This window comes from Phoca vitulina, unplaced genomic scaffold, assembly GCF_004348235.1.
Source record: "Phoca vitulina isolate PV1807 unplaced genomic scaffold, GSC_HSeal_1.0 scaffold12, whole genome shotgun sequence".
Classification (NCBI taxonomy): domain Eukaryota; kingdom Metazoa; phylum Chordata; class Mammalia; order Carnivora; family Phocidae; genus Phoca; species Phoca vitulina.
Window position 1 is genome coordinate 45,832,612 of NW_022589715.1, and position 18,756 is coordinate 45,851,367.

Genomic DNA, 18,756 nt, shown 5'->3' on the forward strand with positions numbered 1-18,756 from the left:
CTCAGTCCAGAGGCCACAAGTCCAATGCCTCCCAACACAGCCAGGCCCTAACAGAGACCCCTGTGCTGAGACGCTGTGGCAGCCCCTCTAGCTTGTCTGCTGGTCTACAGGGCAGGGGGCATGTCAGTGGGCACCCGGGCGGACAAAGGGTTCTGCGGGGACTGTCGAGAGCATTTCCCCAGCTGCAGCTCTCCACAGTGACGCTGTCCGCATCATGCCTCCTGTCTTTATCACTCCCCTGGAGCAGCCCACAGGCCTCCTTCTGTGAGGAGAGGTAGGGGGAGGAGCCAAGTGCTGGGACAACTCCGCATACAGACCAGGGCCTTGAAGAGTGCCCCCCCCCCCCCCGTGTGCACAGGAAGCCTGTCCCTGAGGGCTCAGAACCCAGCTTCCCAGCACCCAACTTCTTTCCCTGTGTCTCCCCTCAGCAGGGCACGGAGGCCCTCCTTCAAATGTGGCTTGCAGCTCCATAGGCAGGGATGAAGGACGGGGTGCATGAAAGCGGGACTGACTGAGAAGAGGTGAACTGTCCGTGCGAGAGCAAGACTCTGCCGTACGGGAACCGCCATGGGCTTGAAAACCTCTGCTCCCCTACGATACAGGACTTGAGGTGACAGGAGATTCAGCTGACACTGTAGTGACACTTCCGAGCAGGCGCACTCTCAAGCTCCTCCCTGAATGAGCAGCCTCACCCCCGCCCTGTGGGACCCCAGAGGTCCAAGAGCAAGGAGCGAGGCCAGGGCAGGCCTCAGGCTTTCCTCATGTCACCAGGCCGGCTCCAGGCTCCTGCCCGCCAGGCCTGTGTCCCATCAGGGACCGTTCTGCCTCCCCTAGCCTTGGAGTCCGCCTCCTCCCCCACCCCCCCGCCCCCGGCCCTGGGCTGAGGCTAGGGCTCTGCTCTTTGGGTAGGGGGGGCAGGAGGGGCCGTGATCTCATCCCTGAGAAGAATTAGTCATCAGAGAGGCAGGGACAGATCTGGGGGGCAGGACGGAGGACAGGCTCCATGTAAATGACTCATCTCCCCGCGGGGCCCGGCTTTGACAGCTGCTGTCCGGGAGAGGTTGTTAAGCGGGAGCTACCCGGAGGCAGGAGTAGTTAACTGGCTTTTAAGAACTCATTTTGCTGAATGATTTCTGGTGAGGAGAGAACACCTTAATCCCACAGCAGCAGCACAGAGTAGGAGGAGGTTCAAGTCAGCCCCGGCGGGCCAGGAAAGCCGTGCCAAGGTTCACGACCAGTTCTTGGGGTCACTTGCCCATCGCTCACAGTTTACCAAAAGTTTTCTAATATGAAACATCACCAGCCTGCAGTTTGGGGGAGCGGGGGGGTTCAGTCCTCTTTTCCTAGCCCTCTGCCCTCTCAGCCACCCCCACCTGCTCTCCTCAGACAAAGGTCACCCCAAAGCCTTCCCCAGAACAAGCCAAAAGCACGCGGGAGAGGAGGGGCCCACGTTCCCCAGATGCTTCGCCAGCGGTGCCACTTTGTCCTGAGTCACCGAGCGTCCAGTGTGAGCCCCACCCCACGCTCGGCCGTGGAGAGAAGGGAACCAAGGGCTGCCGTCCTCGGGAAGCGGGCCATGGAGTTTGCCATCTAGACAAACCCACAAGCGCCAACCAATACAGCAGGGCCGCGCCAGCCGCGTCCCCAGCATCCCGCCGCGCGGCCATGCCGGAAGTGGGGACGGGGAAGGCGGTGCGGGCCTCTAGCCGGCCTCCCGCCCCGCGCAGGGGGTGCTGCCACTCACCTGGAGCCGCGAGCAAACCGAGGCCGGTGAGGTGAAAGCGCTCATTGGGAGCGTCGGGTCCGCCGTGTGTAGATGGGGAGCTCTTTCTGGCTGCTGAAACTTCGAGTCACGGCTTGGCCCTTGGCTCGCACGTTTCACCTGATGCCCCTGAGCTGTGATGGAGGGGCCGTGCCTCTCCCGTGCTGTTTGCCAGTCAAGCTTGCTGCTTGGGGAGCACTCAGCAGGCCCCAGGCACTGTGGGAAGCTGGGGGAACCACCTCCCCACTGACTGCTCACAATAACCTTCCGAGGTAGGCAGTCAGCAGGCCCTTTACGAGGGGTAACATGTCCATGTTGCCCCGTTAGCAAGTGAGGCAAGAGCCTGACGCCACAGTCCCTGCTCCCAGCCTCTGCTCTCAGCTCTCCAAGAAAGGTGACCTGCCCTTCCCAAGCCTGCAGGAACGGGAATGGAGACTCGCCAGTTTTGTCTCATGCAGCCTGAGGTTTCCAGAGCCCATAAGTTTGTCCAAGGTAGGGCATGTTGCCAGATGTCAGGCTCAGATGCTGGAGAAGCTTCTAGAGGCCTCACTCCCGCAACGCTCCCATAAAGTTCAGCCTGAGAACAAGGTGGATGGGAAGTTCTCCCACATCGTCCTCTTCCTTCTTCCACACGGTCACGCACTCTGTAGGCGAGTGCTACCGGACACCGTCTGGGGGCCAGGCTGAGCCCCTCGCAACCCGGCCCTTTGCCCGGCACCCTTCCAGCGCGCATGCTTTTCTCAAGGCCGGGCCTCTACTTCCTCTCTCTCGAAACCCCACCAACCCTTCTGGACAAAGATGCCTTCCTCCGTCAGTCTTTCCCAGACCCTCTTTCTAGCCAGAGGACCTCAGCCCCGATTCTGACCTGCGCTGGTGTGGGCGCGCCTGCGCACTGGGGACAGCTTTAAGTCTCCCCGGTGATTCTCTCGTGCTGCCGGGAGTGAAGCTCTGCTGCTCCAGCCAAAAGCAACCTACCTCTCTTTCTTCCGAACTCCCCTGCACTTGACTCTCTCCCTTAGCACATCGCAAGCTCCTTCCTCCACTCTCAAATCCTGGCTCTGCCACTTGTGTGATCTGGGCAAGTTATTTAACTTCAGAGTCTTTATTAAATGAGACTACATCTGCTAATCTCAGAAATGGGAATGATAATAACATCCCACTTGTGGTTCATCCCATCTGAGATTATAACTGCACCATCGATTATAAATGCACTAGTATTGTATGCCATTAAGAATTTTATATGTTGCCAAATAAACTGTCAGGTCATCATTGTAAGAAGCATCCTGGTTTCAGGCATGTTAAAATTCAAGGAAAAAAAGCTGTGACTTAGAATGAATGAAACCCAGTGCCTCACGGAGTCGTCGTGAGGATGAAATGCATGGATATACCTGAAGTCCTGGCCCAGGGCCCAGAAGTAGTGAGGGCTCAGTACATGTCAGCTATTATTAGCTCCCGCCACGTTTTTATTCCTCACGGAATGCTTTAGTGAGTTTTCCAGCCCCAGCTCTCCCAAAATGGTGCTTACCCAGGCTGGTGAGTTGTTCCCCTGCCCCCCTCCCCTGGCCTCAGGGTAGTGATTAGAGCTGGATGAATAGGCAGCCCCAAGGTTCCAGGGCTGGGGCTCGTGTCCCAGGGAAGTCTCTTTGGCCCGATAGCCTGATGCCCTCTCAAGGGTTCAGCCTTCCTCCAAGGAGGAGCCGCCCTCCTTCTCCCTGAGAGTCAGTGTCTTAGCTGTAGCCACAGAGCAGCCTCACGGCAGTTGGACCCCTCAGCCCACAGCCCACCTGGAATCTCCCCCTGCTCCCTGCTTGGAGAGGGAAGGGCATGGGAGGGCCTGGCTGCTAGCCTGACCTTGAGTAAGGCCAGCCTCCAGTGAGCTTCAGGTTCCTTGATTATTAAAGTGAGGCTGTTAATCCTTCCTCCAGCCAGTCAGGATCAAATGAGATGAGGATGTTGGGAAAGGCTTCCCAGAGAACTGTGCTAAGCAGCCATGGGTAGGGTCACCAGATTGAGCAAATAAAAATACAGGACACCCAGTTATATTTGAATTTCAGATAATCTTTTTTTTTAAAGTAAATCTTTATTTTTAAGTAATTGCAACACCCAACATGGGGCTCGAACTCACAACCCCGAGATGAAGAGTTGCATGATGTACCGACTGAGCCAGCTAGGCGCTCCTAATATATAACCCTCCCCTTTTTTAAAAATATAAGAACATTTTTTTATTTTATTATTTCTTTTAGTAATCTCTGTGCCCAACATGAGGCTCAAACTCACAACCCCACGATCAAGAGTCACATGCTCCTCTGAGCCAACCAGGTGCCCAGTAATGAATCATTTAGCACAAGTGTGCCTGATGCAGTGTTTGGGACATACTTATACTAAAAAGTGATTTGATATTTAACTCAGAGTTCTGTAGTTTATTTGGCAACCCTAATGAGGCCTTGCCCATCCTTGCCTGTTGACCCCAACCCACCCCTCTGCTTTCCCACTGTCTCTGATAGTTAACTTTCATGCTTGAGAGGTTCTTAAAATTTTTACTTTCATTCGGTCAACAAATAACTATCAATGCCTACTTTACATAAGATTCCCTGGTTCACTGTAGAGCACAGAAAGATTAATAATAAATCTTTATTAAGGGCTTCCTAATGTGCTAGGCATTAAGTATTTTGCATATATTAACTCAATACAAAAAATTATTGAGGTAGTTAAGTTATCTGCATTTTACAGATAAGGACACTGAGGCAAAGAGAAGTTAATTAATTTGCTTAAAGACACACAGCCTGGGAGTGGTGGAGCTAGGATTCAAACCTGAGAAACACAGTTCCAAATAGCCGATATGATGTGGCCCCACCTGCGAGGGATTCCAGTCTCATTGTGGAGACAGGCCCCCGCTGGTAATTCATGCGGTACGTCATCTGTGCTTGCTACTTAAGGTAAAAGTCACTGACCAGCTGTAATGGCATCACCTGAAGCCAGGTTACAAATGCAGAATCAGGAGCCCTGCCCCAGAATCCAACAAGATCCCCAGGTGGGTCCTAGGCAATCTAGTTTGAGAATCACTGCTCCGAACAAGCAGAGGGAGAGTCTATTTATTCACTCGACAAGCTTAGCTCGAGCACGTTCTGCGTAGCAGGGGCTATTCTAGGCACTGCATTGTCACGGTGACTATTGAAAAATGTGGGTACTCCTCAAGCATTTTTTAAAATGTCTCAGCCTTAAGTCTTCATGAGGGTAGAATGCAGCATTTCCCAAAGGTTATTCTTTGAAACACTCAAGTTCACCAGAGGCAATTAAATACAATCTGTGGTCAGATTAGTATGGGGAACACTGGATAGTGTTAGCACAGCCCCCTCAGATTCATAAATCACAGTAACACAATAAGTGCTCTGAAAAGTCCTGCCATAAATAAACTTGTTTCACGTTCATCCACTTTTTCTTTTTAATTTTGGGAATTCTCCCCACCACCATTAAGTCTGTTTTATCATCTTGAGCATACTTGGGCATATCGTATTACAGTTTACAAAGAGTGTTCACATTGGGAGGTTTACATTTTACAGATGAAGAAATGGAGGCTCAGAGAAGTTCGTGGTAGTGACTTGCTTCACACTTGGCCCATAGAGGCCACAGCAGAGGTCAAACCTTTGAGCTCAGGTCTGGTCCTATTTCCTGGACCCTGAGCTGCTCGCCCAGGCCCTTCACCATCACATTAGTTGGAGGGTGTTTTTTTGTGTGTAATGGAAGGTGTAAGCAGGAAAAGAGGTTTATGGGCTCAAGCAACTGGAAGTCCAGAGGTAGGCTGGGCAGCATGGCCAGCTTGATTTGACCGCTCACTGGGGTCCTGAGGGCCTCATTTCTTTCAGCTGCCTCCACTTGGCCTCCTGCCTTGTCGGCTTCACCTAAGGCTGGCTCCACCTCACGGCCACAGATGGCTACCAGCCACTCCTGGGGCTCCTTCCCGCTCCCTCCACATCCAGGGCAGCTCTAGAGTGACAATCTTTCTGCCCAAAACCCATCGGAGAAACTCTTCTTTCATCTGTGATTCGCCTGAATGGGGTCACACGCCCTTTCCTGCACCCATCTCTGTAGACCGAAAAATGCCCTGCACTGATTGGTTTAGGCCTATCCATCCTTGAGCCAATCACAGTAAGGGGCGGGTCATCTCCGTTGGCTAGACTAACGCGGAGCCCGCCCCTGGACTTGGGTCAGTTCTTCAAGTGGCCCTGCTGCCTCATGTAGGCGTTGGGGGTGGGAGGTGCGGTTAAGGAGACGGCTACAATATCCACCGCAAGTGTTGAAGGCCACTTGAAATTTAAATCAACAATATACACTTTAAATATCTTACAATTTTATATATTAATTATACCTCAATAAAGCCATTTTTTAAAAGAAACTAAGAAATTATATAAATCAAAATATTTGAAACCGGGCAGATTCAGACCAGCAGGGCATTCAGGGCTACATTGTAACATTGTTTCTTAAAGACCGGGCTTTAGTCCGTCTGCATCAGAATCATCAGGGAACATTTGTTAAAATGCAGATTCCTGCACCCTTTTCATGACCCACAAAATAAACCTCTGGAGTGGGACCTGCCTTGGAATCTGCATTTTTATTAGCACCACCCTCTAACCAACTGAGCTAACTGGCCTCTGCTTTAGAATCTGCATTTTAACAAATGTTAAATTGCTTGGATCAGCCCTGGTTTCTACATGCTGTCCTGAGGTAATTATTACTAGTGCCCCTTTTACTCTCAAAAGTATACTGGATTGGGCTATAAATTATATCTCCCCTTCTCCAAGTTGACACCGTGGAGCCAGCAGAAAAATGTTCCCCAGGTGAAGAGCAAAGACTCCCGCTTTGTCTGGCCCAGCGGAAAGGGCTTCAGGGTCAGCTCAGTCACTTACAAACTGGAACTCAGCCGACCACCTTCAGCTCCCTTAGCCCATGTCCTTGTTGGGGCTGATGATGCCTCCCTCACAGGGTGGTTGGAGGGGTTGGATGAGAGGATATGTGTCCAGTGTCCAGCCCAGAGGCTGCCCGCCAGGAGCACCCGGTACAGATCAGTACCGGTCTCCCCATCTCCATTCCAGCCTCTTTGAGCTGAACTCCAGAGGCCCTGTCACCAGGGCCCCACTTGCGAAGGCGGCACCAGACAGGCTGTGGGAACGAGCTTCACAGCTTTTGTCAAAGTGGCATAATAAAGCCCCCAAGTGTCTGCTCTTTGCAAACTGGGATGGCAGATCAATTGTGGCATAAACAAAACAGCAGGCTTGGTGCGAACCCAGGGACAGATTACGCCTCTGCAGGGTGTGACTGGGGGAAGGAAGGGACTCTCAGGATGGCTGGGTTTGCCTTTCCTCTGGCTGAGGCTTCAAGGCCCCTCTCCAGGGCCAGCCTGGCTCCCCACAGATTGCCAGGGCTTGGGGGAGACGGCTCCTCCCCTCTGGGAAGCACCTGGCTAGACAGCAGAGTCAGGCATAGACAGCCCCCCTCCCCCCCCCGCCCCCCGCCAGAAACCCGACCCCCAAGCCCCCACCCCCCCCCCCCCCCCAGAGCTCTGAGTCTATGGGTGTGAATGGGGGGAGGAAATGCCACCTCCACCCTATCTCCTGAGCTGAGCAGACAGTGTCGTCTGTAGGAAAGCAAAAGGAGGTACAGTGGACACAGAGCCAGACCTCAGGAATAGGGCTGGTGAGAGGGACACTTGACTGGGTACCGTCTGTGCTGCCAGAGAGACTCCTAACCTGTCTGTCCCCTTCCTTCTGGGAGGAGGGTCCCACAGACAATCAAGCATTCGGCACCATTTTGAGCCTGTGGTCATGGCCATGAGGAGACCCCAGAACAAGTTCTGGCCCAGCCTCTATGTGGGGGCAGCAGGGCAACGCTGTGCCCCGGCCCAGGGGTGAGCCTGCGGCAGCAGGGGAATACAAGTCAGTACAAAACCTCTAAGAAGACAGCCCAGCTACTCTATGAGGGCAGGAACTGCCTCTGTCTGGTTTTCCACCATATCCCTGAGCCTAGCACAAAGCCTGCCAAACTGTGTTTGCTGAAGGAGTGAATGGGTGGATGTTGGTCTTCCAGCAGCCTATCTAGTGCTGTGCCTTATAGGGCCCTAGGATAAGGCCACACCCCCTCAGGGAAGGTCGGTGACGAAACTCATCTCATCCTCAGTCCCATCGTCAAGGGAAGAGACATCCTCAACAAGAAACCCAGCTCTAGGGGCGCCTGGGTGGCTCAGTTGGATTAACTGTCTGCCTTGGGCTCAAGTCATGGTCCCAGGGTCCTGGGATCGGGCTGCATGTCGGGCTCCCTGGTCAGCAGGGAGTCTGCTTCTCCCTCTGTCTCTGCCCCTCCCCCTGCTCATGTTTTTTCTCTCTGTCAAATAAATAATCTTTAAAAAAAAGAGAGAGAGAGGGGCACCTGGGTGGATCAGTCGGTTAAGTGTCTGCCTTCTGCTCAGGTCATGATCTCGGGGTCCTGGGATGGAGCCTTGCATTGGGCTACCTGCTTAGCAGGGAGTCTGCTTCTCCTTCTTCCTCTGCCCCTCCCCCCTGCTTGTGCGTGCTCTCTCTGTCAAATAAATAAAATCTTTGTAAAAAAAAAAAAAGATATCCAGCTCCAGAGAGGGGCCAGAAAGCCAGACATGGGGGAGTTTGGAGGAATGTGAGGATGCTCCTGATGGAGGGCATGGCCTTTGACTTAGGGGGGTAGGTCAGGTAGGGGCAGTCCTGTGAGGGCCCCAAGGGGCAGATGAGTCCCCTGCCTGTGGGCAATCAGCCCGACCTTTAGCCAAAAGTAGAGGTCCCCTTGGCATTGCATTCCTCCTGCTGTCTCTAACCAAGCCCGGGGTTGAGTCTGGTTATAAAGCCATGCTTGTCTTCACTGCACCAGAAGAGGGGTGAAGAGTCCACCTTGGTGGGAACATTAAGGAGGAGCAGTGGCCCCTCCCCCCAGCAATGGTCAGTGGAAAGAGAGCCACCAGGGAAAAGAGGACTGCTGGGGACAGGAGTCGTGACTGAGGGTCAGCCTCCCCATGTGAAAGCGCTCTCCTGGCTGCCAGCCCTGGAGGATGGAAATTAGGTTTTCTAGGAGGAATGGAGGCCCCACGGTGCCCTCGGAAGGCAGTGTGGGAAGGACGTGGACGGTGGGCCCCGGCAGACCTGGGCTTCCGTCTCAGCTTACCCTTCCATGCTGTGGGGCCTTGGCAACGACTTAACCCCCTGGTCCATGGTTTCCTGTCTGTGGAGTGGGGTGTGCCTCCCTCACAGCTGTTGCAGAGATGAAGCTAGGAGGCCTGCGGGGCTGGCGCTGGAGGGGGGTCGGGGGGTGGCCTTCCCTGCAGCGAGCAAATCCAGGTGGAACCAGTTTATTCAATGGGCTGACCCGGGAAATGGCCTCTTCTTCTTCTGCTGTCTTAAAGAACTTCCCTTTGGACCCCTTCACATCTTGGGCAAATGCTGGAGTTTTCCAACTAGTCTTTTTTTTTTTTTTAAGTACCAGCCGCTTTAAAATTGAAACTCAGTCTCAGATATCCAGTCTGAGCTCAATCCAATCTAAATCCAGTCTTCAAGTTCACTTCTAATCAAAGCTCCGCCTCTCCCTCCCGCTCAGGCCTGGCCCTCAGCTCAGGGGCCTGCGGTGCGGGAGGGGCAATCTGTTCGCTCTTGGTCTGACATCGCTGGGCCCACTATAATCCTTTCTTTAGCTATTGCTGGTGGCGCTGCCATGGCCACTGTTGGGACAGATGGGCCCTTTCATGGGGCCCCTCTCTGGGTGTTTGGAGACCACTGCCCTGTGCTATTCCCTCAGTGGGCATGCCCTCTCCATCCTACTGCCTGTGAGGACCTGGAGTGCTGCCTCAGCACCCTGCCCCTTAGCCTCTTACTGCTAGGGGCCCCTCTGTCCAGCAGCAACCCTCCGTCCGCCAGAGTCTCTTCAGATCTGGCTGCCTTCCGCTCCACCGTGTCACTCTCACACACCCTTGATGCAACAAGCGTCGTCGGCAGTGCGGACTGCTCCCCTCTTCCCACCCCTGCCTGTGTGGCCTGCTCCAGCCAGCCTCCCATCCAGAGAACTCTCCAGCACAGTTTCAGACTCGAGGAAATGCCACCGGCTCTCCCCAAACCGTCACTATGCTGCAGCCAGTGACCCTGGCTGGGCCTGCCTGTGTCCCCGGCTCGGCTAGCCTCCGGAGGTGAGCTGCCCGCTCTCTGCTGCAGCCTGAGGTGCTCTTGACCGCACCCCCATCACTTGTCCTGCGGGTGGGTGCGGGATGGCACAGCACCTTCTACTACAGAAGCTCTGCTGCTTCATGACCATCTCCCATTACCCCCGGATAATTTCTAGCCTTTCCATATAGCCTGGAGGTGTGGGGTGGGGTGTGCTAAATAACCAGACCCGTTTTGGTCTTCTAGTAATCCAGCATAGATGTATCTAGAACTTCTCTTTCAAATAGGGTATAACATACCACATGTCACTCTTAGCTTTGAAACTTCAGCTAAAAAACCTCAAGATTGGGAAAATCCCATTCAATATTCTCTCAGGCAAGTATTAATTTTCCAGGCTCAGGACTTTCCATTTCTTCCAGAATCTAGCAAAGGGATCCCCTATTAGAGGTGCTGTTTTTCCTCAGTGTGTAGAGGCAGTGTCCGGTAGAATGGTCTAGGCACCAGGCTAGAAGCCAGGACACATGTATGGTATCTATCCCCAAAAAGCTATACGTCATGTCCCCTCTGCCCCTGCTCCCTCACCTATACAGTGAGAGGTGGATTAGAATGAAGGTCCCTTACCGTTAAGAGTCTAGTTTTTTTTTTACAGTTTTTCTTATGAGAGTAAAAAAAAAAAAAACCCTTACAAAACACACAGATAATTATACAACACCCATGTAACCACTATCCAGATTAATAAAACATTTCCAGCACCCCAGAGGTCCCTGTATCCCCTCCCGTTTAACCCCCTGCCACGCCCAGAGGAAACTCCAATTCTGACTTTTATTGAAATTACTTCCCTTAAATAAAAACTTAAAAAAAGGAGCAGGGGCACCCGGCTGGCTCAGTTGGGAGAGCATCCAACACTCGATCTTGGGGTCATGAGTTCGAGCCTTGTGTTGGGTGTAGAGATTACTCAGATAAATAAAAACTAAAAAAAAAACCACTTCCTTGATTTTTCTTATAATTTTACCAACCAAGAATGCATCCCTAAAAAAATTACTATAGTTTGGTTTTGCATTTTTTTTAAGATTTATTTTTGAGGGGCACCTGGGTGGCTCAGTCGTTAAGCATCTGCCTTAGGCTCAGGTCATGATCCCGAGGCCCTGGGATCGAGTCCCACATCGGGCTCCCTGCTCAGCGGGAAGCCTGCTTCTCCCTCTCCCACTCCCCCTGTTAGTGTTCCCTCTCTAGCTGTGTCTCTCTCTGTCAAATAAATAAATAAAATCTTAAAAAAAAAAGATTTTTTTTGAGAGCGAGTAGCACGAGGGAGGAGGGGCAGAGGGAGAAGCAGACTTCCTGCTGAGCTGGGAACCCAATATGGGACTCCATCCCAAGACCCTGGGATCATGACCTGAGCCAAAGGCAGACACTAAACTGAGTGAGCCACCCAGGCGCCCGGTTTTGAGTTTTTTATAAATACTGGAATAATACAGAAGGTGTTCAGCTTCTTTGTTTAACATTCTTTCTGTGAGGTTCATTCATATTATGAATATGTAGCTGTGGTTGATGCGTTCTCGTTGTTGTCTATTTCCTTGTATGAATAGACCGTGTCTTGGGTATGGTGCTGGATATTTGGGTCATCGATCTAGGACTTCATATAAATGTGCTCACAGACACATAAATAACAAACACTTTCACTCCACATATAACCATATGGATTCAGAGCTGATTTCTTTGTGAATTCAAGAACTTGGGTTTGGCTTTTTTTTTCTAAGATTTTTTTAAAAATTTTATTTATTTATTTGAGAGAGGGAGAGGAAGAGGGAGAGAGCCCGAGCATGAGCACGAGGGGGGGAGGGGCAAAGGGCGAGGGGAGAAGCAGCCTCCCCACTGAGCAGGAAGCCCAACGCAGGGCTCAATCCTAAGGCAGATAGATGCTTAACCGACTGAGCCACCCGGGCACCCCTTGGGTTTGGCTTTAAAGTGTGGAAAAATCCCTCTATTAAATTGGTTACACTGCTAGTATGGTTTTGGTGTTTTTGTTTTTCCTCTCTTGTGGCCAAAATCTGAATCTAGGGATATAATTCATCTTTTTCAACTTGGGTATCGTCATAAGCTTTTCTCCTAACTTAAGTCATTAAGCATAAGATGAAGGCCGTGGTTAGGCAATTGAGATTTCCTCCAGGGAATCTAGAGAATGATTAGTATATCGGCTTAAGGAATTACTGAAAAATTTTTTTTCTCTGGCTCTTTTAAGGAAATAGTAAGCCAAAGGAGACAGAACTCTTCTCCACCGAGTTCCCAGGCCTGGCTCGCCGCACTAGTATTAGCAGCACACAGGCAGCCCTCCTGACCTGGGCCATAAACGTCACAGGATGCCCCTGAACTTTTGCTGCATAGGTGCTGAAAGGTGCCACGGTACTGCTCAGACAGATGATCCATTTCCAGCTCAGGCTCCAAGCAGCAGTGAATCTTTGTGCCAAGAGACTAAACCCCCTCTATAACCAGAGTGAGGCAACCATGGGTCCTACGAGGAGACCACAGCGGCAGTGGGCTGAGAGCTCAGTGGGAGGGGCAGAGCTGCGCTGCCCTGGATGGCAGGGGCCGGCGCGCTCCGGTGGAAAGTCAAGCCTTCTACGGAAGTGGATTGATAGGGGCGCCTGGGTGGCTCAGTCTGTTAAACGGCTGTCTCCAGCTCAGGTCATGATCCCAGAGTCCTGGGATCGAGCCCCAAGTCGGACACTCAACGACAGAGCCAGCTCACTCTCTGAAGTATGTGGACTCATTCTCAAACAATTTTTTTGTCAGTTTCATAAACCCTCTTTCAGAGAGCATCACACACAGCTGCCTGGACTGAACACACTCTACCTGGTCCCTAATAATCCCCGTTAAAATGAAGCCTTTATGGAATTCTGTCCTAAGTAGGCCCATGTGTGCCATTGGTTACCTTTAAAAACAAAACAAAACATCTCTTTGTAGCTTTGTAGGTATCTCAGTGGTCTGCACCTATGCAGTGGTTTCACTTCCTGCGTCTTTATGGGTCCTTCCTAGTGACCATCCTGCCCCACCCATTTCAATCTACAGATCCCCAAGACCAGGGGCCGTGTCTCCTCCAGCAGTTTAGGCGTTGCCCCGATCGGGAATCATGCCTAGTGCCGCCAAGGGAGAGAGAAATGTCCAAGCACCGTTTCCCCTCCTCTGAGTGAAGCCACTCAGGGTGGAAGCCACGGTAGCACCTGCGTAGGCCCGCCCGGCTCGCCGCCCAGCAGGCGCCACCCACCCAGCCAGGGCCTCGCTGACCCCTGCCCTGTCTCCGCAGGTTTCGGCATGACCACCCCCGCGACGGTGGGCGGGAAGGCCTTCCTCATCGCCTACGGGCTGTTCGGCTGCGCCGGGACCATCCTGTTCTTCAACCTCTTCCTGGAGCGCATCATCTCGCTGCTGGCCTTCATCATGCGCGCCTGCCGGGAGCGCCAGTTGCGCCGCAGCGGCCTGCTGCCCGCCACCTTCCGCCGCGGCTCGGCGCTCTCGGAGGCCGACTGCCTGGCGGGCTGGAAGCCCTCGGTGTACCACGTGCTGCTGATCCTGGGCCTGTTCGCCGTGCTGCTGTCGTGCTGCGCCTCGGCCATGTACACCAGCGTGGAGGGCTGGGACTACGTGGACTCGCTCTACTTCTGCTTCGTCACCTTCAGCACCATCGGCTTCGGGGACCTGGTGAGCAGCCAGCACGCCGCCTACCGGAACCAGGGGCTCTACCGCCTGGGCAACTTCCTCTTCATCCTGCTCGGCGTGTGCTGCATCTACTCGCTCTTCAACGTCATCTCCATCCTCATCAAGCAGGTGCTCAACTGGATGCTGCGCAAGCTGAGCTGCCGCTGCTGCGCGCGCTGCTGCCCGGCGCCCGGCGCGCCCCTCTCCCGGCGCAACGCCATCACGCCGGGCTCCCGGCTGCGCCGCCGCCTGGCCGCGCTCGGCGCCGACCCCGCGGCCCGCGACAGCGACGCCGAGGGCCGCCGCCTGTCGGGCGAGCTCATCTCCATGCGCGACCTCACGGCCTCTAACAAGGTGTCGCTGGCGCTGCTGCAGAAGCAGCTGTCCGAGACGGCCAACGGCTACCCGCGCAGCGTGTGCGTCAACACGCGCCAGAACGGCTTCTCGGGCGGCGTGGGCGCGCTGGGCATCATGAACAACCGGCTGGCGGAGACCAGCGCCTCCAGGTAGACCGCCGGGCCGCGCCACGGACCCTCGGCAGGCTGGCGTGCCGCCGGCCGTGGTTTGCTTTCCTTCTCTCAGACGCTGGCGCTTTCTTAATCTTTACCCAATAAAATCAAACCAAAAAAAAAAAAAAAATTTTTTTTAAAGAAATACTACTTGGCCAGGCCTGATGTTATCCAGGGCAGTTTCGGGGGAGCCTGTTTTCCTCGTGGGTCCCCTCTTGAAGAACCGTGGCCCCCGGCAGATTCTCCTCCAGGGAGAGAAAGTGGCACCCCAGACCCTCACCCGGTGCATACCGCAGCGAGGAGAGGGCCATCCCTGGGTTTTGCGGACTGGCACTAAACCCCGTCCCCATGCACATAAGCAGCCGGCAACCCCAAAGCATATGGTGCAACTTCTCATGGCTCTGAATTACCTCCGCAGCATTTAGAATCCTGGCCCAGCCTAGCAGCTTCCTTCTGGTCGTCAGAAGTGATGTAGTCACAGTTTTGACAGGTGGGGGTGGGGAGAGCCATATGTTGCCTACCGATGTATATAAATAGAACAGCCGCTACACACGGAGAACGGTGTAGTATTATGCAATGAGATGAAACACAGCACCAACTTGCGGACTGTGGCATTTCCCCGAGATTTGGAAATTGGGATGGTAAGGGGCTCAGCTGGCCTTTCTCAGCCTGGGGTTGGTGCATTTAGCACAGCACACAGGGCAGCTACTTTTAATGCCGGAAACCCAGGGTGGCCGGCAGGGAGGGGAGCACGCAGGCTGCAGGAGCCCTGCTTTGCTTCAGCCAGCTGATCTCTGAGGCTGGGGGCCCATCTCAGAATCCCCCAACCCTCCTTCCTTTCACCAGCGTTATCCTTGGGAATGCTTTTCATTACTAATTAGGAATGTCTGGGTCTTCTCGGACAAGATCTTGCTTTGTTGGTGTGGATTTCGTTTCTTAACTGCCGTTGAGCAGCTCGTTTTCCCCCTAAGGGTGCAGAGTGCAGCCTCCGGAACCCCCTTCTCCTCTGAGTCAGGGCTCCCCAGCACCAGGAACCCACAGCAGCCATCCTGCAAATGTCTGAGAAGTTAGCTCCAGAGACCATAATGTTTTGGGGACAGATCCCATTCTAAACCCTGTTTGGCCTCCACTGATAGTCAAGTGAATTTGTTTTCTCCACTGACAGTCTGTGTTGGAGGTGGAGGAAGGCGGGGGGCGGGGAGCTGATGGAATGGGTGGATGGAAGCGGTTTTGGAATTAGTTTTGCGCTGGATGATCCTCAAGCTGAGGGACCGGTTCTCGGCCCTCTGCTGCAGAGAGGTCCCTGACCTGGAGGAAGGTCAGATGCTTTCTTCCTTGAAAGGATGGGGTTCTTGAACTGTAAAGGAACAATGCTCTTTTGGCCCATTTTCCTCATCTAAAAAGATGATCCCAAGGACAAATGCCAGAGTCTAGTCAGACACGGTGTGACCCACCAGTATCTACAGCTTCTGCCAGGAAGTCTTAGAAAAGCAGCAGGACGCCTTACACCGCATGCCTGCGAGGCATGGGAAGCCGTGAAATCTCCCTCCCCGGCAGCAAAGGAAGCATATGTGCCTGGAACACACACACACATGCACACACACCCACAAGCACACACATGCACACAGCATTAGGAGTCCTGCTTGAATGTCAACCTCCCCTCTCCCCCTCCAGTTCATGACCAGAAGGGGAAAATGTGTTGGGATCTGAATGACTCTCTAGCTACTCTAGGTAATTTCTCATTGGGATTGGGATTGGGATTTCAACACAGGCCCTAATCTGCGGGTGAGGCCAGTGAGGCAGAGCGGCCAGGAGAGAGGTCAGTCTTGCTAAATCCTGAAGGGTAGGCTTCCAGAGAGCCACGCTTCCGGAGTCACCGGGACCGGCACTCAGGCCAGCTGGTGGCACCCCTGCCCCGCCCAAGCCATGGCTTCGTTCACACTGCCGTGACAGCACACCGAGAGACGCACACGCACTCTAGGCCAAGGCTCTCTCAGAGGGCCTAGAAATTAAGTGCCACGCCCATCCCTCTAGGAGAAGGGAAGATGAAAAGGCATCCAATTAGAGGTGTCACCCAGGCAACGAGCAATAACTTGGGGATCTGAAGCATACAGAGGGGTGAGATTTCCCCATGATGGAGGCATCTAGACCACGAGGACTTGACAGCAGGCAAAACAGCAGTCAACCCAGGTGAAGTGAGCCCCAGCAACAGCACAGGAAGCTTAAGACCTAGCTAATGAGGTTCTCTGAGCTAGACAGGCCAAAGAGGTGTCCAGGGGATCCCACTGACCAGCGCACAAGACTGCACAGAACCGTGTCTCCACGGGAGGGAGCAGGACCCACCTACAGAGAAGAAAACCTAACAACCTTCCTTGGCAGTCTTCTCTGTCAGCAGTGCTTCTTAAAGTCTATCTTAAATTGCTCATGCTGCAGCCTTAGCTGTTTTCACTTCTATGCTTTGCCTTTGGAAGGAGACAATTGTGAGCAGCTTGAGCAAGCTTCTGAAGGAGCCATAAGCCTGGCTTAATGGGGACAGGGAAGGGACCCTTCCCTCTCATCAACCTCCCAGAGAAACACCAGCCCTCCAACATACAAAAGTAGCTCAGGATCCCATGGCGTGCTTGTATTTTCGCCCATGTTCCCCTAGTCCCCCCACCCAAATTCATTCCATCGTTGTCCTTCACCTCAGGCCGAAGAGCTCAGTGCCCCAAGTGTCAGTGGCTGCTTCTTCGGGGGAAAAGCCAGGCTCCCAAAGTTAGGGGGATTGCTGGAGCCTAGACCCCTGCCTCAAGCTTATTTGGCATCCTGCTGAGCGTTGAATACCAGGACTGGGATCCTACCATCATTTCGGGAATAATGATGTTGATAGGAAACCCTTCCTTTGGTGCAGGTTCTTCTGAACCTCAGGTTAAGCAAAGGCTCCATCCTCTTAGATGCTGTGGCTTCTCCCTCCATGTGGGGATCTCCAGTTTGACCCACGGCTGGTAGCTCCCTGTAGTCTATGACTCCCACCCCCCAACTCCTGGGATTGCTGTCTCACCTTAGGCCTATACTCACCTCTCTGGGGCTGGGGCTGTGGGGCTCTAAGCAGCCCTTGCCACCTGCTGTGGTGACACAGAGGCCAGGGTCTTAGTGAGCAGCTGGGACTTCTCTGGGATGAGCAGACAGGTAGGGAAGCCCCCCCTGATGTCCTTGCTTGCTAATGAGGCCAGGTGGTCAGGCTCCTCTGTCCTCTGATCGAAGCCAGAGCCCCCGGGGCCTGGAGAAAAAGTCAGAAGGCTCAGGCTGTGTCAGGCCCTCTGCTTGTGGAAAATGCCAGACAGTCCTGGGCATTTGCCCAGGAGCTTCACACATCACAACATCATGTGTACTTACACGCGTGCGCGCACGCACACGTACACACACACACACACACCAGCCTTACCAAGAGCTACTAGCCCCTTTCCCCAAGGAAAAATCCCAGTCTAGATCACGTTGAGAAGAAAGCTTTCCCATTTTTAACTCCCTGGAGATCTACTAGGGCCTGGAAAATTCCTCTCCGCTTTGGGGGAGCTTCGAGTACACTTTGCATGAATTTGAATCTGTGTTTTACATAGAAGCCGGCGTCCAAACCCAAGCCAAACCGTGGAAGATAGCTGCTAAATTTACGCAGGCTCCTCCACCCCTCAGACAGGCCTCCTAGCAGACGCCCTCTTCCTGCGTGCTCCGGGGTGAGGGTGGCTGAGGCCTCACAGCCAAAGGAGAAGCTTCTGGGGAACCGAGGCAGATGGAAGCCCACAGAGGTGGCGGCGGCCCCAGGAGCTGTGGGCCAGCGGGTTCCGTCTTACTGTAACTTTTTACCTTCTTAACAAACGAAAAGCACAATTCCACCCGCACACGGTCTGGAAAGCACAGCCAGACAGACTGCTTAGGGCCCTTCTGAGTCCAGAAGAGGCGCTGGGGCTTCTCTGTTGCAGGGCTGCGGTACTGCGAGCTGCTCGCGGGGCGGCCGGAGGCGGCACGCTCTGCGGCCCGGGGTGGGGGAAGGGCTGCGGAGACCATTCCCGAGCCAGGGCCGGCTCCTCCGCGCGGACTCGGGGCCTGGACTCGTGCCCCCTCCCAGGAGCAGCTCTGGCACCTTCAGGCACCTCCTTAAGCGCTGAGAAGCGATGGGATTTCTGTACTCACGGGCCCGAGACCCTCCTCCCCTTTCCTTCAGCCTCTTCCTCCTCGCCCCCCCTCCCTAGGGAAGCTTCCCCTCGCTTTACAGATCATTTTCTATGCTACTGTGTTCTCTCAGGAGGGGGGTTAGAGCATGCGGGGCAAGTCTGCAGGGTTTCTTAAACAATACATTTATTTTTCTGAGCAGTACTCCAAGAGAGGAGTTGAAGGGTGTTGAAATTAACGATGAATAAAATGCAGCCTGCCACCCCTTTGAGCTGTTTGCTGTCTGTCTGTCAGAGCCTCCTGCCTCCCCACCTCCCTGATCACACCTCCTCTCAGGGGCCCCAGGAGACCTCAGCTCCTCAGATTGGGCCCCAGCAGCAGCTCCCTGCGGACGTTACTCAGCAATACAACGGTGACATCCATCTCAGCCAGGAGGCGCCAATGGACCTCGCAGGCAGCTTGGCCCAATTGGGTGGGG

At 53.8% G+C, this 18,756-nt stretch overlaps 2 protein-coding genes across 2 annotated transcripts in view; one reads left to right on the top strand and one right to left on the bottom strand.

Annotated features, from left to right (window-relative positions):
- KCNK12 (potassium two pore domain channel subfamily K member 12) overlaps nucleotides 1–18,544 on the top strand; it is a 53,524-nt gene extending 34,980 nt beyond the window's left edge. The window contains exon 2 of the mRNA XM_032411029.1: nucleotides 13,232–18,544. Within this exon, the coding sequence (XP_032266920.1) occupies nucleotides 13,232–14,133 (902 nt within the window). The 3' untranslated portion in view covers nucleotides 14,134–18,544. The remainder of the gene's footprint in view (nucleotides 1–13,231) is intronic.
- MSH2 (mutS homolog 2) overlaps nucleotides 1–18,756 on the bottom strand; it is a 222,312-nt gene that overhangs the window by 103,472 nt on the left and 100,084 nt on the right. The window lies entirely within an intron of this gene.